This window comes from Molossus molossus, unplaced genomic scaffold, assembly GCF_014108415.1.
Source record: "Molossus molossus isolate mMolMol1 unplaced genomic scaffold, mMolMol1.p scaffold_m16_p_6, whole genome shotgun sequence".
In the NCBI taxonomy this organism is placed as follows: Eukaryota; Metazoa; Chordata; class Mammalia; order Chiroptera; family Molossidae; genus Molossus; species Molossus molossus.
Genome location: NW_023425399.1, coordinates 22,985,745 through 23,006,421, shown reverse-complemented (window position 1 = coordinate 23,006,421; position 20,677 = coordinate 22,985,745). Strand labels below are relative to the sequence as shown.

Genomic DNA, 20,677 nt, shown 5'->3' with positions numbered 1-20,677 from the left:
ACTATTGAATCTGTGTAAATTACTCTTTATTTCAGTTAGTGCCTCCTTCATTTCTGACTGCATCCTTCATTTCTGACTGGTCCTTTTTAATGCTCTTGAGGCCCTCACTAAGTTCATTGAGCATCCTTATAAGTAGTATTTTGAACTCAGCATCTGTTAGGTTGCTTATCTCCATTTCGCTTAGTTCTTTTCCTGGAGTTTTGTTCTGTTCTTTCATTTGGGACCTGTTTCTTTGTCTTCTCATTTTGGCTGCCTCCTGTGTTTGTTTCTGTGTATTACTTAAGAGGTATGGGGCTATCTGAGACCAGATGCTGCTTGTTTGAAAGAATTTAGGAAAACCTGAAGCCGGATCCAAGACAGGCCAATCCTATGGTTAAGCAAGTGGCAACAGCTTGGGTGGGCCTGACAGTTGGGTGGGGCAGGGCCTCAGGGAATCACCAGGGTGGGGCTACCAGTGTGAGCCAGGTTGCTGGAGTCCCAGATATGGCGGCTGTTTGCCACCCCAGGAAAGGGCTCCCCAAAGGAACAAAGGCCTCTGGCAGCACGTTTGTCCCGGAGAAAGCCCCCTGTCCAGCCCTCGCTCCAATGCCAAACAGCTCAGTTCTTCCCTATATGTCTCTGGCGCCCCTCCATCTGCCTCCCCTCCAAGCTTGGAGGGAACAAGTCCGATAAGTCCGTGCACGGGCCCTTTAAGAGGAGCTGCCTGGGGCTCCAGCCACCTCAGCCTCCCTGAGCCTCAGTTCCCGCTGGTTTTTCCAGCCAGAAGTTATGGGGACTTCTCTTCCTGACACTGGAACCCTAAGTGGGGCATTAGTGTGGGATGGGGACCCCTCAGTCCTCAGGGAGGACCTTCCCAGCCAGGTATCCTTCTGATTTTGATCCGCCACACATGGGTGTGGGGCCAACCTGTCTGCCTCTGTTCCTCCTACCAGTCTCGATGCAGTTGCTTCTTTAATTCTGTAGTTGTAGGACTTCCATTCAGTTTGATTTCAGGTGGTTTTGAATGATGGTTGTTCTGTAGTTTAGTTGTAACTTTGATGTGGTTGTGGTAGGACGTGATACCGCGTTTACCTACGCCGCCATCTTGACCGGAAGTCTCTGAATATATATATTGTTTTTAAGACGTTGACCAACCTGTGTGTCTATAAAAAAAAGGTTACCTCGGTTGCAGTTTGTCCCCGGCCCTGGTCGGTCGTGTGGGTGGCAGCCACTCGATGTGTTCCTTTCACATCGATGTTTCTCTCTCTCTCTCTGTTCCTCTCTCTCCCTCCCACTCTACCTGAACAAAAAATAGAAAAATGTCCTCAGGTGAGGATAAAAAATAAAAATAAAAATAAATAAAAAAAAGGTTACCGAGCTCAGAGCCTCAAACTTTTAAAGCCAGTTTTTCTACCATTGTGCTCCTGGTAAAAATGCAGATGAGCCCTGGCCGGTTTTGCTCAGTGGTTAGAGCATCGGCCTGCGGTCCAGAGAGACCTGGGTTCGGTTTCCACTAAGGGCACGTACCTCGGTTGCAGTTTGTCCTCAGCCCTGGTTGGGTTGTGCGGGTGGCAACCACTCGATGTGTCCCTTTCACGTTGATGTTTCTCTCTCTCTCTCCTTCCTACTCTATCTGAACAAAATATGGAAAAATGTCCTCAGGTAAGGATAAAAAAAAAATGCAGATGAGTCTACAGGTTTGGCAAGACCCTTGAGTGATTCTGATTCCTAACTTTCAGAAAGAATCACCTGTGTGGGAGGGAGGGGACGGGCAGGTAACTTGAAAGATGGAGGGGCTGCCCAAGCAAGGTGATCAGGAGGCTGTGACCAATGTCCAGGTGGGAGGAAATAAAGGCCTGAAATGCTGCTGTAGTAAAAGGAGTGGAGAGAGAGGGCAAATGCAGGAACCAGATTGAGTTGGCCTGCAGCTGTGTCAAATTCAGTGCCTGCCCCACCCATGGCAGGCACTGGCCCAGAAGGCTGCCATAGAAACACTGTGACTCATGGGCCCTGATCCCCTCTGCTGGGCCTCAGGGATAAATTTGGTTACAGACACCAAGAAAAATGGGGGGAAAAGATTGAGTTGATGATCTAGGTATGGATGACAAAACACAGAACTTCAGACCAGGCAGAGAGATTCAGGAAGCTCTAGTTCCTTATTGGGGGTGAAGAATGATATTAATGAAGGGAAAGCAATGCTTTGGATGGGGTGAATTTCTTGAGGCCAGTAATTAATCTTTCTTGTCTTTGATTCCGGGTGATTACCTGGTTTGCAGATTATTTACTGAGTGCCTACTTTATGCCAGGTGCTGGGAATAGGAATGAGATGAACCAGCAGATTATCTGTGGGAAGGGCATTCTGGCAGAGGGAACAGTAAAGGTGATGGCTGTGAGGGGTGGAGAAGGGCTTGCTGTCAAGAGACAAGAAGAAGGCCAGTGCAGCTAGAGCTGAGTGAGGAGGGGCATGGGAGGTGATGAGGTCAGTACAGCTTTGAAGAAGGCTTATAGAAAAATATATTGCTAATGAAGGAGCTTCCTGACAAAAGAAGCCTGTTGCTATATAGAGGAATAGGAATTAATATAGAGCTTTATTCCCTGCTAACTCTAAAGGAGAGTGATACAATATAAAAATGGTTAAAAGAACATTGATCCGGCCTTGGCCAGTGTGGCTCAGTTAGTTGAGCATCATCCTATGTACCCAAAGGTTGCCGGTTCAATTCCCTGCCAGGGCACATGCTCAGATTGCAGGTTCAGTCCCTGATCGGAGTGCATACGGGAGGCAGAAGATCGATGTTTTTTTTCTCTCTCTCTCCCTCTTCCTCCCTCTCTCTAAAATCAATAAAAATATATTTTAAAAAAATAACATTGATCCAGAAACGGGGAAATGTAGCTCCTGTATTAATCTTCCCTTTTGCCCCATGTTAATTATTTCACTGCTCATTTCTGGAAGTGCAGAATCGGTTCTTTGTAGCACTCTTGGGGGCATTTAGGAGGCAGCCTTTATAAGGGCCTCAGGCTTCCCAGAATAGGGATGAGACTGGGTCAGTTAAAGTAGACATAAACAGCCCTGGCCAGTTTGGTTTATCAATTAGAGCAGCAGTTCTCAACCTGTGGGTCGCAACACCTTTGGGGGTCGAACGACCCTTTCACAGGGGTCGCCTAAGACATAATAGTAGCAAAATTACAGTTATAAAGTAGCAATGAAAATAATTTTATGGTTGGGGGTCACCACAACATGAGGAACTATATTAAAGGGTCACAGCATTAGGAAGATTGAGAACCACTGGGTTAGAGCATCAGCCGTGGGACCAGAGTCGCAGGTTTGATTCCAGTCAAGGGCACATACCTTGGCTGTGGTTTGGTCCCCGGCTCTGGGGACGTACAGGAGGCAACCAGTCGATGTGTCTCACATTGATCTTTCTCTCTCTCCCTCTTCCTCCCACCCACTCTATCTGAAGATAAATGGAAAAGTATCCTTGGGTGAGGATTTAAAAAAAAAAAAAAGTAGACATAAACATACTGTGACTTGGTCTGCCCCAGAGGGATGTTCACTTCTTTCCCTTATTCCAACCTAGGCCTCTCTTTTCCAAGCAGGATTGGCTGCTGTGGTCCCTGCTACTTCTCTGCCTCATATGCAGAACAAGAGCCTTCTATGTCCCTGGGGTCGCGCCGATCAACTTCCACCAAAACGATCCTGTAGAAATCAAGGTAAGTGTGTTCCTGGACTGTTGGAGCCTCTGTGCTGGGCAGTCTGGTTGGAGGACCAGGGGGAGCTGGTCTTATCCATCCTATGGTTGCAGAGAAAAAAGACCAGTGCCAAATAGCCTGGGAAAAAAGGTTAAGAGGGTTCACTGTATGCTACACAGGCTGGAAGTAGAGTGTCTTCAGGAGCCCACAGTTCTGAGTACTCTGCCTCTTCTCTCTCTCTCTCTTTCTCTTTCTCTTTCTCTCTCTCTCTCTCTCTTTCTCTCTCTCTCTCTCTCTCTCTCTCTCTCTCTCTCTCAGTGTGTGTGTGTCTCTTTGTCTCTCTGTTCCCTCTGTCTCTTTCTTTGCCTCTGGCTCTGCATCTCTGCCTGTGTGGGTATGTTGTCTCTCTGTCTCTCTCTTTGGCTGTCTTCATTTCTTTGTCTCTCTCGCTTTCATTCTCATACATGTTTCTCTCTTTCTCTCTCTCTCATCCCTTTTTTTTTTCCTGTGACTCTGTCTCTTTCAACCTGCCTCCTCTATGACATCTGTCGTCCACTTTCATCTATTCCATCTCCTCTCTTACCAGCTTTCCCTGCGTAACTTTTATCGTCTGTACACACACAGCCTCTTGTAGCCTCTGTTTTTTCAATTCTAGCTTCTGCCACCAATGGGTTCTCTAGTTCAGTTATCTCCAAATTGTGCACTGCATATCTGAATGGTGGTATATGAGGTGATTTTAAATGGTTGACAAATTTATTTTTTTTTTAAATTTTTCTTTATTGATTTTAGAGAGAAAGGGAGAGGGAGATAGAAACTTCGATGAGAGAGAACATCAATTGGCCACCTCCTGCATGCCCCTCACTGGGGATCGGGCTCACAACCTGGGCATGTGTCCTGATCGGGAATCGAACTGGTGACCTCTTGATGCATGGGTCGATGCTCAACCGCTGAGCCACACTGGCTGGGCAAATATATTTTATTTTACTAACTATTTTCTTTTACTGTCTATTAGAAAATGTAGCTAATACTTCACTTATGGTTTCATGGCTGTCATTGTTGATTTTCTGTTTTTAATATTGATATAATGTTTGCTTCTTAAATATGTTTACCAGAAAAATGAGTCAGATCCAAGTAAATAGTAGAATAAGTGGCAAGTAGATAGGGCAAGTTGGCACATGAACAATTAGGACTTGAGAAGCATTGCTCTAAATCAGAATCCAGAGAGAAGCTTTCCAGCTGGGCTGCCTTAACTTTTCAGGCCGAATGCCCATCTGTGGGTCAGTAAACTGTGGCAGGGGTGGAGAGTAGAGTAGAAGGGAGTCACTTAAAAAAGTGTTAAGCGGGGGCAGTGGGCAGGCTGACACCTTGATTATGACTCTAAAACAGTGGACTTTTGGTGGCATTCTCAGAGCCCCAAGCAGGGCTGGGTGTTGATGGTGGATCTTCTTGGATCTGGTTTCCTAGGAAACAAATTCTAAGGTGGAGATTTGGTGCAGGAGATGTACTGGGGAGACACTCAGGGTCAGCACTTGGTGGGAGTGAGGGAAGCTGGACTGGGCAAAGGGAGACGTTGAGATGTGGTACAGCTGAGGCCTGTGGGAAGCTCTGGAACAGGAATGGCTGGGCCTTTAGAGTTGTTCCAAGTTGAGACAAGAGGGCCAGCCTCTATATCCTGCCATAGACCAGTCATTGGATACAGACTGCTACCAGGGAAGGGATGTAACCTTTAACAAGGGCTCCCACCTAAAGGGACTCCCCTCTACTACACCCAAATATACACTCTTAATACTTTGGTGTGATTTTATTAGTCTTTTTTTCTCTGCAGTGTCTGCAGGATAGAATACTTGGCATTCTCACACCTCCATCAATCCCCCATAGACAAAATAATGTGTAATTGGAATTTTTGACGTATCCTTCAGATTCTCAGTGATCCTATAAAAAGAGCTAGCAGAACTTGCAAAGTTAAAATAAATTCAACTCCTAAAATAAATGTACATTTTTTGCTTCATTACCATGTTGATGTGAACCACATCTTTACTGCTCTGTGGAAAAGCAAGCAGTGAGATTGTATGAAAATAAAGTTTTTATTCTTTCCTGAGCATCACAGTGTTCAGAAGGAGAAGCAGAAGACAAGAAAATCACAAAGGGCTATCCACATGACATGCTGTCATGTATAGGTCCCTTTGTTTGCCACCAAATTTTAGGCATTTTCAAAGTTGCTACACATCTTGCTCATTTGGGACATCAGTTACAAGTACCTTGATGAGCTCAGGGAACTGGAAGCCAAAGACCACTGTGTTTATGGATAGGAGTGAACTACTTTGTTCCTAAAGGTTTTTACTCATTTGGAGTTATTTCCTTAGGAAAGATGCCCAGAAGTGAAATTATAGGGTCAGAGGATACCAGCATGTTGAAGGCTCTCAATATATATTGAATTTGTGATTTTATTTTTTTTATTACTATTTTTTTATCCTCACTCGAGGACATTTTTGCATTCATCTTCAGAAAGAGTGGGAAGGAGAAAGGGAGGGGGAGAGAGAGAGAGAAGCATCCATGCGAGAGAGAGACATTGAGTGGCTGCCACCCACACGACCCCAACCAGGGCCAAGGACAAACCACAACCGAGGTATGTGCCCTTAGCGGGAACCGAACCCGGGACTCTCTGGTCCGTGGGCCAACGCTCCAACCACTGAGACAGACTGGCCAAGGCAAATTTGTTTGTGATTTTAAACAAAGTCTGTAATGTAGTTTAATAAACTAATGAAATGTGAAATAATTCAGAATTATGGACAGTAGCGTATACAGTATACTACATTTGTGTCTCCAGCAGTTTGTTTGCCTCTTAGATAATATTACTGAGCATGCCAAAGATGTGTGGGTACCAAGGAGGATTACTGAAATAGTCTGGATTGAATACTAATGGTCTCTTTTCTCCCACTAGGCTGTGAAGCTCACCAGCTCTCGAACCCAGCTACCTTATGAGTACTACTCACTGCCCTTCTGCCAGCCCTTAAAAATAACCTACAAGGCAGAGAATCTGGGTAAGTTCTTCTCTCTTGCTTCTGTCTACTTGTCCCAGTGGGAACCCAGATCTTGTCATAATGATAGTAGCAGTTAACCCTTATGTAACACTGTGTGCTGGACAGTTTACATAGTTTACATACATATTAGCTTAGTTAATCTTCATAAAGGCCCTAGGGAGGTAGCTGTTATCTTTATTCCCATTTTACAGGTGAAGTGACTTGCCTTTGGTTATGTTGTTAATCAATGAATAAGATAGGCTTGGCATCAGTGTAGTCAGGCTTCAGACTTGGAGCCCTTGGCCACTGTTCAGATTGGTTCTCCTTTGATTTCTAGATATTATACCTCTCTCTCTCTCTCTCTCTTTCTCTCTCTCTCTCTCGGCTTCTGCAACCTGCTATACTTTTAATTAAAAGAGTGAGTGATCACCTTTGGCCCTAAAGGAAGCAGAGACATCACTATAGTTCTTGTTATGCTGTGCAGGACTCACCTCAAGTAATGTGTAAAGCACCAAGGCAACGTCTAGCACACGTGTTCCATAAATAGCAGCCACTTAATTCTAATTCAGATAATTCTCTGTCTGACAGAATTTCAGGCTTAAAGGAAAAGATATTTGGAGGCATCTATTCAGGACACAACTATTAGTACTTATTTCTGTGCCTATCTCAGTGATAAGGCCTGGAGATGAAAATGTGGAAAGATACTCTCCTTAACTTCAAGGACCTTAAGAGACTTAACTCTTCTCTTATACTTTAGGAAGGAGAAATGAGAGAACTAGTTCTTGAACATGCCCCTGTGTCAGGGCTACCCATGGCTCAGATGTTTTCAGAACTACTAGCTGACAAGTATATCTACTGCCAGGTATTGGGTGTCCCAGATCAGCTGGAGATAGGCCTTGGAGCCAGTGTAACCAAAAAGGGGTAGCACCACCTATCTCTTAAGTCTTTTACTATTGAACAGAGATTGGTCTCAGGGCCTGGGCTCTTCTCCTGCCTGCCACTTACCCTTCTTTTCGCTCCACATTACACTGTGCTCTGCATATAAGTTCTTTGCATATAAGTTCTTTGGTTTATCTCTTCCCACCCCCCTCACCACCCCCCGATCCCTCTGATATTTGTTAATGGGTTCTACTTCCATGACTCTGGATCTCTCTTGGTCGACAGCTTATTTTTTTTTATTTTTTATTTTTTATCCTCACCCGAGGATATTTTTCCATTTTTTGTACAGATAGAGTGGGAGGGAGAGAAAGGAAGGGAGAGAGAGAGAGAGAAACATCGACGTGAAGGGACACATCGAGTGGCTGCCACCCACACGACCAACCAGGGCCGGGGACAAACTGCAACCGAGGTACGTGCCCTTAGCGGGAACCGAACCCGGGTCTCTCCGGACCGCAGGCCGACGCTCTAACCGCTGAGCCAAACTGGCCAGGGCTCGACAGCTTATTTTGTTCATTATGTTCCATACATAAGTAAGATCATGTGGTACTTGTCTTTCTCTGACTGGCTTATTTTGCTTGGCATAATACTCTCCAGGTCCAAGTTTTTGTTTTGTTTTTTTTTTTTTATTCTAAAGCCAGATTATTTCTGTTGTCCCAGGCTGCCTTCTCCAGAAAGGCTCTGTTGGGCTGTCTGAGAGCTGTACTCATGATTACCACATTGATGGAGATTCAGCTCATGGTGTGTGTGTGACAGATGTACTGGAGTACAACCTCAGACTCTCTTAGAGAGTCCACATTCATAGCTTGTTGCTCATTTAGCCTGGCTGGCTACCTGCTTCCAGCTTTAAAAAGTTAAAAGGAATACAAATGAGCTATTCCAGACCATTATGTCCTCTTTCTTGGTTTAAATTTAATTTCTAAATATCACAAAGTGATACCTACCTTACTTGGACTGCAGCCTTGTTCCTCTGTCTTTGTTCTTCCTCAACTTGTGGCCCTGCCACCTATATACCAACAACTCACAGCTTCCATCAATGCTGACCTGTCCTCTGAGCCTATGTCTGGATATCTAACTATATCCAGATATCAAGTCAAACTTCACAAACTGAAAAAATGCCTTCAGTCTAAATTTGCTATACTTCCTTGTCTTTCCACCTAGAACCTGGTTGTAGAAACCTCAGTCTTCCTAATATGCATCACTCCTCACTCATCTCTTTATCATTCAGTACCGACCAGGTTCCCTAGATTTCATCTCCTTTGTAGCTCCCAAATCTGTGTACTTGTTTCCACCATCATCACAGCTTCTCATCCAGCCACCATCATTGCTCATGTGCATGACAGAATGCCATCATCCCATGCATTTGCTATGTTTTCTTCACAAAACATCTAGAGTGATTCCAGAATTCTAGATTCCAGAATTCTAGAATGTAACCAGAATCAGATGTCTTTCTCTACCCCTGTTAGAAACCTTTCATTGCCTTTTGTTGCCTTCTGGATAAAGTTCAGATTTCCAGTGTGGCCCATAGCCCCTGAGATCCAGCTTCGGCCCACCTCCAGCTTACCTAAAGTTGCTCTGCATTGCAACAGGCCTCTCAATTTTACCATGCTTCTCCCACCCTCGGGGAGCCTTCACACATACTGTTTCTTCTGTCTAGAACATTCTTCCCCTATCTGCCTAGTTAACGCTTCTCTCTTCCTTATAGCTCATTTCAGGCATCAGTTCCTCAGAGATACTTTCCTAGACCCATTCCCCCATGTCTAGAGCAAGTTCCTCTTGTACAATATATTCTCATTATCCTGAATATTTAATCAAAGTCTGCCTTCCCATTAGACCATTAAACATCATGTGTATGGCCCTGGCCGGTTTGGCTCAGCGGTTAGAGTGTTGGCCTGTGGTCCAGAGAGACCCGGGTTCAGTTCCCGCTAAGGGCACGTGCCTTGGTTGCAGTTTGTCCCCGGCTATGGTTGGGTTGTGCAGGTGGCGACTACTCAATGTGTCCCTTTCACATCGATGTTTCTCTCTCTCTCTCTCTCTCTCTCTCTCTCTCTCTCTCTCACTCCCCCCCCCCATCTGAACAAAAAAATGGAAACGATGTCCTCGGGTGAGGATAAAAAAAATAAAATAAACATTATGTGTATGTCTGTTCAACATTGTATCTTTAGGGCCTAGGACATAGCCAAAAAGTACATATTGGGAATGAATGAAGGAGTGAATAAATAACAGAGAGTACCATATCACGTAGGCCCACACTAGTAGGCCAAGTGTGTGTGTGCAGATGTTAGTCTTACCTATTGGCTTTGGTCAGTCTCCTTTGGCTTGTCCCAGTTTCACATTGTCATAGTAGCATTGTTAGAATGACTCAGATGAAAGCACCATTTTAGTTTAGTTGACAGTCCCTAACTGCTTGGTACCCGCTAGCATATCTTGCAGCAGTTTACTCTGAGTAAGGCACACAAAGGGCATGCCAGTTTGTTAAGTAAAAAGATGCTTTGGCTAAAAATCTCAGGTGCTGGATTTTGTCCCACTTCCCTCCTAGCCTGAATCAGGATCTGAAGACAGAGATAAATAGGAAACACTGTCTGCCCTTAAAGAACTCATAGGGAAGACAGAAACTTAATATATCAACACTGTGCAAAGTCACATCATCAACATAAGAAAAGGTGCAGAGGTAACTGATGATGAAAATATTATTTGTTGCCTGCCTACTCTGTGACTGGTACTTTATTTCTCACTGTCACCCTGTGAAGTGGGTGCTATATTATCCTCATTTTACAAACGAGAAACTTGAGGCTCGGTGGGGTTAAATGACTTACCAAGACTGTGAGTGAGTAAGTGGCCAGCGTTCAGTAGCAGAAAGCCCTGTCTCTTCACCGTTGTTTGATCCTGCCTCAGTGCAGAGGGAAATCAGAGGAGGGATTGAAGAGGTTGGGAAGGCTTTCCCAGGGGTGAAATAAAAGCTGAGCTGGAAGTGTAAGGAACAGTTTCGCACAAACCTGGAGCAGGTAATGGCTCTCCAGGGTAAAGAAAATGACTTGAGTCCCAGAGGCATTGAATGAAATGGCATGTTTGATGAGTTCTGAAGAGTCTGGTGGTGCTAGAGCACAAAGGGGGAAGAGAGGGCCATGAGTGGGAGTCAGAGAGGCAAGCTGAGCCTGAACAGGTCTGGTAGAGCATGGAGTGCCAGGCCGCAGAACTGTCGACAGCCTTGCAAGTCAGCCCTGGGTCTCTGCGACTCTGCTGACCTTAGCAGCCTCAGGGCTGAAGCTCTGAGCTCCATCTGTCTCTCTTACGGCAGGAGAGGTGCTGAGAGGGGACCGGATTGTCAACACCCCTTTCCAGGTTCTCATGAATAGTGAAAAGAAGTGTGAGGTTCTGTGCAGTGAGTCTAATAAACCAGTGACCCTGTCCATGAAAGAGAGCCGGCTCGTGGCAGAGCGGATCACGGAAGACTACTATGTCCACCTGTAAGTTGTCCTCTGCTCCCTGCCAGCCTCGAGTTCCCACTGGGGAGGGCACTGCTGGGAGAGGCGGTTCAGAGGGACTGAGCAGGGCCTTGGGTTTCCAGCATTGCTGACAACCTGCCTGTGGCCACTCGGCTGGAGTTCTACGCCAGCCGCGACGGCGATGACAAGAAGAAGGAAAAAGATGTACAGTTTGAACATGGCTACCGGCTTGGCTTCATGGATGTCAACAAGGTAGAGTGTTTTGGCATGCTCAAAGGGCTCGGGAAGCTACAACCCAAAGTCACAAGCACTTGGGACCACAGAGGAGGGGAAAATATTTAGCTTTAGGCTTATAATAGGTTGGGGCCGGCTGAGGTAGGTTCCTGCAGGTGCTCTTGGGCAAGGCTCTTGCAGTGCTAACCAAGGAGGTGGAAGCCAGAGTCCCTAAAAACCTCAGATTTCATGAATATAAGATAAAACCTCTCTAAAAAATTTCTAAGGACAAAAACATTTCTTTTGAGGCACAGCCACTCTCCTCAAAGGGCTTCTATCCTAATAAGGAAGAGAACTGACTGTGTAAGACCCTGAATCTTATGTCCCATACCTTTCACTGACCATGTGCCACTGCAGTTCAGTTCCAAAGCAGTTCAAAGGGAGCTCGGTATGCATTCAGATTGTCACCGAGGATGTGGGCCTTAAAAAACAGGTAGGCTTGCGCCCAGTGGAGTTGGGGCGGCATTCTAATTAGAGTAAATGCTGTGAACAGAGCTGCAGTGTAGAGACTGTTCATGGGGCAAGGAGGAGCTCAGGGAGACAAGGTGAACTAATGTGTCTTTGAAGATGATGACAATCAGATGATGGAAAGCCTTAAATGCCAGGCTTAGAGATGGGCTTTATCAGGCGGTAAACCCTTAGGAAGCCCTGGAGGGTTTCTGAGCATAGGAAAACTGTAAGAGCAGTGTTTTTGAAAGGTTGGGACAGCGGGTCTGTTGGACAAGGGGAGTGACCTAACACCTAGTGTGGTCTCCTAGAGTGATTTTTCTGGTCGTTTGTTGGCTGCTAGTTATTTGATTTTCTCTGTTGGTGTGTTTTAGATCTACCTGCACAATCACCTCTCGTTCATCCTTTACTACCATCGAGAGGACCTGGAAGAGGACCAGGAGCACACATACCGTGTCGTCCGCTTCGAGGTGATTCCCCAGAGCATCAGGCTGGAGGGTGAGTTGGGAGGTGTTAGCAGAGGGGCAGGGCTGGTGATGGATGGGCCTGGGCTTTTACACCCTGGGACTTCTCACACTTTATTCCTGAAATAGCTGATAAGGCCCCATTGTGGTACATGGGCCCAGCTAAGGTAGGATCACTGCATTCCCATTAGAGAAGGTGAGTGCAAGGGGAAAGCTGATATCTGTTGTGTTCCTGGCCTGGCACCTTACCAGTTTACCACCTCTGGCAACCGCCACATAGATTTGGTGATTAAAGATGAGGAACCAGTGGCTCCAACAGGTTGGTAAGTTAGCTGAGACTAAACAGCAACTTGGGGCTTGCCTGGGCCCCTCATTAAAACCAGCCAGCTTTCCCTGAGTTGAAGGAAATGGGCAACTAGTTTCTATATTTCTTGTCCTCTGTGTAAGTGAGTGGTGTAGACTAAAATTCGCCCAGGATCAGCAGACCTGATCCAGTGTCACCTCACCTGTCAGCACTTGCTTATCACAGGGCACACTTTAATTTAGGAGGCCTGGCCTTTTGTCCACAGTGGTGGTGGGTTTTGGGTGGGAGGAGGGTGTTGTTGATTGGTTCTGTTTTTAAGCTGTGGAACCTAGTTTTCAAACAAAATCATACATGGAAGACTCATATAAAACATCCTGTACTTTCAGAGCACCATACTGCCTCTCTGTGTGTCATGAGCAGAGCTGTACATTTATTATGTGATTGTTTTGACATCATTTCTCCCCCATTGGCTCTCTGAGGTCAGATACACTCTCTCCTTTTCTCATCATTTTATCTCCAGCACAGTACAGTACCTGGGACATAGTAGGTGCTTCTGATATGTTTTTTAGTTGGATAAATGGCAGATAACAGGATGAATGAATGAGGCATCTGAGTGAGCAGATTACTAAATTACCAGAAATTTGGGGACTTGGTGAATGAGTAAACATACGATAGAATGAGTCCATGTTGTTTTGTATGTTGAATGGGACTGAGTAAATGAACATTTGAATTGAGTGAAGGAAGATTAATTGATTAAATGACGGGCTCAACCCCCCCCCCCACCCCCCCCCTCACCCCCCCCCCCCCACACACACACACATACACCTCTCTGCAGCCCCTAAGGCCCTTTGGAAGGTCAGAACTCTGGGGAGCTGTTCTTCCAGCTTCCACTCTGAGCCTGGATCCCACTTGCATACCATCCCCTCAAGCAGCTTCTGAAGGCACCCCCAGAACAGCCCTTGGGTAGTAATGATGGCCCCTACAGGAACAGACTGAGTCTCTGTCTCTCACAGACCTCAAAGTAGATGAGAAGAGTTCATGCACCCTGCCTGAGGGTACCAACTCCTCGCCCCAAGAAATTGACCCCACCAAGGAAAACCAGCTGTACTTCACCTACTCTGTACACTGGGAGGTGAGAAGGGGCTGAAGCCCACAACAGGGGAGGAGGGTTCTGTCTGGGCAGGAGTTGTCTAGCAGGAGGCCTGATTCTAAGTGCTTACTTCCCCCACCAGGAAAGTGACATCAAATGGGCCTCTCGCTGGGACACTTACCTAACCATGAGTGACGTGCAGATCCACTGGTTTTCTATCATTAACTCCGTCGTCGTGGTTTTCTTTCTGTCAGGTGAGAGATCTGTAGATTGGAGCATGGAATGGACAAGGGGGTAAGGGATAAGGGACTGAGGCATCACATCACTTAAGGGGGACTTCTCGGGTGTTCTCAGGCAAGCATGGGTCAAAAATGGGCCTTGGGTCTCTGCTAGGCATCAGGTACACAAAGGTGAACAAGATTCTGTCTCTACTCTGGAGAGCTGCTAAGGGATGGGTGCAGCTCGTGCTTAGTCAGCAAGACTTTGTTGCTGTGCATTCTGTGCAAGCGTTGTGCCACATGCTGGGGATGTGGTGGTGAGCAAACCCACCCCAGCCTCTGCCCTCAGAGTCTATGTTCTGGTGGTGGGATAGAGATAAAAAAGCACAGAAATAGTGGAGTGATCATTGCTATGAAGCAGATAAACAAGGTGACCAAATACAAGCTGTGAAGAAAATATAAAGGCTACTTTAGAGAATACCTCTCTGAATGAGGAGGAGCTACCATTCAAAGAACCAAGGAAAGACTAGTTCAGCAAGGGTCGCTGACCTGCAATTGGACAAGCCTGGTGAGAAACAGGATGGCAAGAAAGTGGTAAGCAGGGGTAGGGTGGCGGGCAGAGGTGAAATGAAACTGGTTATTTCAGTATCATATGATAAGTAAAAATAATGTTAGCTACGGTTTAATAAATGTTTAACCCAAACCCAGCTGCTGTGCTAACAAGCCCTTTATAAGCATCTCAGTCATTGAAGTCCCATGAGTTAAGATAAAGTTAGTTCAAGGTCATACAACCCATTGTCTTAACCACTATACTGGCATGAGTAGGAGTCAGTCAGGGTAGAGTGGGGATTCCCGGCAAAGGATAGCTTGGGTAAAGGCATGGAGATGAGAGAGCAATGTAACTATGAAGTGATAACAAAAGCAGCAAAGAACCAGGGGCGAGTGAGAGAATGGGAGCCTGGAGAAGCTGGTCTGACTAGGCTATGGAGCAGCTGTGCCGTCCTCCCTGGAATAAAAAGCAATGTCCTATGGTGGCCCATACCCATCTCAACAGCTCTTTCCTTGCCCTGCCTGGGGCCTGGTCCTCCATGCAGCCCTGCCTGAGTAGCTGGGTTAGAGGTATGCCCAGGAGAGGACCCAATCGGCTTCATAGCCTGTTCTCACTGAAGGAAGCCACACATGCCAGTCATCCCTCAGTGAAATACCAATCCCAGGAGAGCATACATCACAGAAGGCTTTGTTGGCAGTGCTGTTGACTCTTTCTCCCCTATTTGTTTCAGGCATCCTGAGCATGATCATCATTCGGACGCTCCGGAAGGACATTGCCAACTATAACAAAGAGGATGACATTGTACGAGGGCTTGGCTGGGGAGGGATGGACTTGGAGAGGGAGGGCAGTCTAGCACTAGGATTCTAGGCCTGCTAGACCAGAAGTGGGGTGTACATGTATATACGTTATCATTTATAGAGTGAACCTTAAAAATACTGAAAAGGAGAAGAGCTTTTAATGACCCAAAATGATGGGGATAGGCTTTCTGATTTCTAAGCACAAAAGCAATTGAAGAAATCACAGGGGGAAAAAACATAATGAATTTGACATTAAAATTTTTTAAACTGAAAAAAGATGATACAGTTAAAAGAATTGGTATAAAATCTCTTTTTAAAAAAGTTAAAATCTTTGATGTGATAATGAACAAAGAATTTACAGACCAGTAACTATACATGGCTAGTAAACATGAGAAAAACTACTTTCACCTCAGAGATAGACCCCAAAATTTCAGATTCAGCAATTATGAAAATATAGTTTTGGACCTTCAAAATAGCACAGACTTGTTTTGTGTAGAACTAATTGTTGGCGAGGTTAAGGTGAAATAAAGCGCCTTTCTGTGCCACCCATGTAAGTGTAAATTGGTAGTTTTCTGAAAAGTAATTAATTGGTAGTAGATATACTACAATACATACTATAAAATACTTAACTTGTTTTGACCCAGTAATTTAAGAATTTTCCTAAGGAAAGCATCAGAACTACAAAGACCTAGTCTAGAAATATTTATTGCAGGTTTTTTCTAATAATTTAAATAAACTAGACACTCCCTACTATGCCATAATGAGGGATTAGTTATATTATGGTATAGCTGTACAATGAAAAAGTATACAAACATTAAAGTAGTACTTCCAAAGAATATGTATTGGCATGAGGAAATCTTCACAAACATCAATGAAAAATAACAAGTGCACAGTAAATGTAGTATGATCCCAGTTTCATTGTTTACAAATTATATATACATATACACATACAGGACTAAAGGAAATATATCAAAACAATGGTATCATTAAGTATATGAATCATTTTATTTTCAGTATCTTTTTTTTAAATCTTTGAGTATGAGTTTTATATCTTTTGTTGTTCACTCTGTATTTTTAAAGAATTTTCTACAGTAAACATTACTTTTTGATCATTTGAATATCATGCCATGTACCAACTTTTTTTTACTAATTATACAAGTAAGAGCACATATTTTTTGTTGTTGTTAATCCTCACCCAAGGATATTTTTCATTGATTTTTTTTAGAAAGAGTCGAAGGAAGGGGGCGGGGGGAGAAACATCCATGTGAGAGAAACACATTGAGTGGTTGCCTCCCGCACAACCCTGACCGGGGCTGGGATTGAACCTGCAACCCAGGAACATGCCCTTGACCAGAATCGAACCTGAGACACTTTAGTTTGTGAGCTGACACTCTAATCACTGAGCCACACTGGCTAGGGCAAACACATTTTTTTTTATCCTCACCTGAGGACATTTTTTTTGCATTTATCATCAGAGCAGAAGGAAGAGAGGGAGGAAGAGAGAGAGAAACATCCATGTGAGAGAGACCCATCGAGTGGCTGCCACCCACATGACCCCAACCAGGGCCAGGGACAAACCGCAACCAAGGTACATGCCCTTAGCAGGACCAAACCCTGGACTTTCCCGTTCATGGGCCGATGCTCTAACCGCTGAGCCAAACCGGCCAGGACCAAACACATATTTTTAATCATTGAAAAAATAAATAAATTGCTTCTGAATCTCACCACCCAAAAACTATCAGAATTAACGTTTTAGTATGTTGATATTTACATTATTTCCATGCATTAGGTTTGTGGAATTTGGTGAGGAGATTTTCCTTTATGTAGCTATAAGCTTCATGTTTGTGCCCTCCTTGTCCCATGTGAGTTCTCTGGGAAGCACTGTATTGTGTCATTTACACTGCTGTGTCAGAGCAGAGCTGATTGACACCTGAGGGACGCTCAAGCATAGTCAGAGTAGGTCCTTGGGGATGGTCCTTATAGGAGCTACCTGCTCCAGAGCCGAAGACACAGCCTCACTTTCTGGCCCTTTGCTGTAGGAGGACACCATGGAAGAGTCTGGGTGGAAGTTGGTGCATGGTGACGTCTTCAGGCCCCCCCAGTACCCCATGATCCTCAGCTCCCTGCTGGGCTCAGGCATTCAGCTCTTCTGCATGATCCTCATCGTCATCTGTGAGTGAGCCGGGCGAGCCCAGTGTGGGAGACTATCACCAGCTTGAGCCTGAGTCTGAGAGAAGGGTGGGCTTTCCTCCCTGGTGAAAGAGGCATGTCATCATCTCTGGGCCAGACAGAGCCATCCATTCCAGCAGAAAGGCTGGGTCCTCTCAACCCCAGGCTTTGGTCATTTGAACCTCTTCAGAACTTTCCAGCACTGCTGATAGCCCACCACATCTACTCTGTCAGTGAAGCCACACACCAGTGCTGTGAGGTGGGCTTCCTTTTGCAGTCAGGCATTAAGTGATTTACCAAGTCAGTACCAGAATGAGGGCTGGAATCAGATCCTAGTTTCTCAAAAACAAACCCCCAAAACTTAAGTAGTTACAGTTCTGAAGTCAATCTGCCCCCAATTTTTTTTTTTATCATTTTATCCTTTTTTTTTTTTTTTTAAATTCTCACCCGAGGATATTTTTCTATTTATCTCCAGACAGAGTGGGAGGAAGAGAGAGAAATATTGATGTGAGAGAGACACGTCGACTGGCTGCCTCCCATACAACCCTAACCAGAGCTGGGGACTGAACCAAAACTTAGGTACATGCCCTTGACTGGAATCGAACCAGCAACTCTTTGGTTTGCCTGCGGATGCTCTATCACTGAGCCAAACTGGCCCAGGGCTATTTTTTTTTTTTTTTAATCCTCACCCGTGGACATTTTTCCATTTTTTGATCAGATAGAGTGGGAGGAAGAGAGAGGGATAGAGAGGGAGAGAAACATCGATGTGAAAGGGACGCATCAAGTGGCTGCCACCCACACAACCAAACCAGGGCTGGGGACAAACTGCAACCAAGATACATGCCTTTAGCGGGAATCGAACCCAGATCTCTCTGGACCGCAGGCCAACGCTCTAACCGCTGAGCCAAACCAGCCAGGGCCATTATTTTTTTTTTAAGAGAGTGAGAGGAAGGGGGAGAGAGAAGAGAAAGAAACATCTACATGACAGTGAAACATGGATAGGCTGCCTCCTGCATGCACATCCCCTACCATGGATGGCGCTCAAACCCGGGCATGTGCTCTGACCTGGAATCAAACCAACAACCTTTAGGTGCACAGGATAACGCCCAACCAACTAAGCCACACCAGCCAGGGCTATCCATTCTTTTTGTTGTTAATCCTCATCTGAGGATATTTTTCCATTTACTTGTTTATGTATTTATTTAGATAGAATGGAAGGGGGAGAGAGAGACATCGATTAGTTGCCTTGGTTGCCTCCTGCACAACCCTGACCAGGGCTGGGGATCAAACCTGCAACCCAGGTATGTGCCCTTGACTGGGAATCGAACCCACGACCCTTTGATTCATGAGCCAACGCTCTAACTGCTAAGCCAAAACAGCCAGGGTGTGCTATCCATCTGTTAATTGATGTATAACATTGTATTAGTTTAAGTTGCCCAACATAATGATTTTTTTATAATGACTTGATATATATATATATGTTGTGAAATGATCACCACAATGAATTTAGTTAACATCTGTCACCTCACATAGTTCCAATTTTTTTTTCTTGTGTTGAGAACTTTTAAGATCTAAGTTCTTGGCAACTAATCTGCCTTATTTGTATCTCAACTTCAAGCTTTGTGTCCTTGGACAAGGTTTATGACCTTAACTTCTGTGAGCCTCAGTTTCCCCATCTAAGAAATGGGGAAATGAACCTCTACCTCACAGGGTTGATAAGGCTGATTCAGTGAGCTAATGTTCACAGTGCTTTTAGCTCAGTGCCTGGTTGTTTGCAAATATGCTGTGGGATGTAAGCTGCTATTAAGATGTCGCCAGCCGAGGCTCAGCAGCTGATGTACCCCAGCTAAGACCCAGTCTTCTCCTGTAGAGAGAAAGGAAGTATACTTGCCCCATCTGCCCAGGGCCCTGTCAGCCTGCTTGGGATTGGGGTGGGGATGTGGGCCTGGCGATCAGCTACCTTGACTTTCTCTTCCCTCCACTCCCTCCATAGTTGTGGCCATGCTTGGGATGCTGTCGCCCTCCAGCCGGGGAGCTCTCATGACCACTGCCTGCTTCCTCTTCATGTTCATGGGGTAGGTGTGTCTGAGCGGGCTCTGGGGGCTGGAACTTGCCAGCTACGCTCCAGCTAACAGGTCCCTTGGTGTGGATCCTTGCTGTTTCCCACAGGGTGTTCGGTGGATTTTCTGCTGGCCGACTGTACCGCACTCTAAAAGGCCATCGGTGGAAGAAAGGAGCCTTCTGTGTAAGTGTCCTCAACTTCCAGTGTTGGTGGAGAGCTGAGAAGTTTCTTCCTGGGCTCCTTGGGAGCAGTGTAGGCAAGGCCCCAGGAGAGTTTTAGGGCCAAAGGCTGAGCAGCAGCATGATGGAGTGGAAAGAGGACATCTGAGGGTCAGGAATGCTGGACTGTACCCACAGGTGCAATGGGACCTCGTACGACCTTAGTTGCCACATCCATAAAATGAGGGGATTGAATTTAGGTGATTTTTAGCCTATTTACTCTGATGTCTCAAGCAAGAGAAGAAATGGATTCAGAATAACTGGATTTAGCCACCAAGCCTAAATGTGAAAGTTTAAGGTCAAAATCTGATCAGGGCTACAGGAAATAGTACACCCTGCTCAATGGTGTTAAGTGGCAGAAGAGGCCAGGCCCCTCATCACCATTAGTCTGTTTTCCAGACTTTGGTGCCTCTGTTTCCCTTAAGTGAGGACAACAACTGCCCTCTCTGTCCTCCACTAGGCCATAGAAATGGAAGGATGTCTGGGAGCCCTCCCTACCTCCCAGGGATCCCTGAGCCCCTTCTTCCAGAACAAGTGAGGCCTTTAGAGGACCTGGGAGATCCTTGGTGCCAAACTTAGAGAAGCCTTTAGTCCCATCATTCCGAAGTCATACAGAAAGCCTGGGGAAGGGGAGCTCAGACTGTCTCAGCTCTGGTTGCCACACCCCTGGCACATAGTAAACCCTCAGTATGGTAGAACCGTGATGGTGATTATTCTGACAGGATCACAAAGGGTCCAGAATTCTTGATACATCAATCATGTTTCTCAAGACACTGTGTGTGATCTACAGAGGCATAAAACCCTGCCCTCAACTCCCCAGGTGAGGTCTCCCATGAGATACCCTTTAGAGTCTCCCTCAGTGGATCCCACACAAATCTAATCTCTCTTCCCTCAAACCCACTCCTTGCATTTGGTGGTACTACCACTCACCCAGGCCACCACCTCCTCCTCAGACATCGTGTTGAGGGTTTTCCTGCAAACAGTCCATGAATTCCCTCCCATCTCCATCTCCAGGAC

General features: G+C 45.6%; 1 protein-coding gene and 1 non-coding gene across 7 annotated transcripts in view; both read left to right on the top strand.

Moving 5' to 3' along the window:
- TM9SF4 (transmembrane 9 superfamily member 4) overlaps nucleotides 1–20,677 on the top strand; it is a 58,363-nt gene that overhangs the window by 24,461 nt on the left and 13,225 nt on the right. For 2 of the 6 annotated variants that reach the window (XM_036244924.1, XM_036244926.1), the window contains exons 2-12: nucleotides 3,574–3,687; nucleotides 6,608–6,707; nucleotides 10,921–11,089; nucleotides 11,191–11,320; nucleotides 12,163–12,286; nucleotides 13,570–13,688; nucleotides 13,789–13,900; nucleotides 15,145–15,215; nucleotides 17,251–17,383; nucleotides 19,374–19,455; nucleotides 19,550–19,625. In XM_036244924.1, coding sequence (XP_036100817.1) covers nucleotides 3,574–3,687; nucleotides 6,608–6,707; nucleotides 10,921–11,089; nucleotides 11,191–11,320; nucleotides 12,163–12,286; nucleotides 13,570–13,688; nucleotides 13,789–13,900; nucleotides 15,145–15,215; nucleotides 17,251–17,383; nucleotides 19,374–19,455; nucleotides 19,550–19,625 — 1,230 coding nt within the window. Of the gene's footprint in view, nucleotides 1–3,554; nucleotides 3,688–6,607; nucleotides 6,708–10,920; nucleotides 11,090–11,190; nucleotides 11,321–12,162; nucleotides 12,287–13,569; nucleotides 13,689–13,788; nucleotides 13,901–15,144; nucleotides 15,216–17,250; nucleotides 17,384–19,373; nucleotides 19,456–19,549; nucleotides 19,626–20,677 lie in introns of all 6 variants that reach the window. The other 4 variants (XM_036244927.1, XM_036244929.1, XM_036244928.1 and 1 more) reach the window with 4 other exon arrangements.
- LOC118619461 lies at nucleotides 1,903–2,037 on the top strand. Its single transcript, XR_004957236.1, has one exon. It is a non-coding gene; the product is annotated as a small nucleolar RNA SNORA5 (small nucleolar RNA).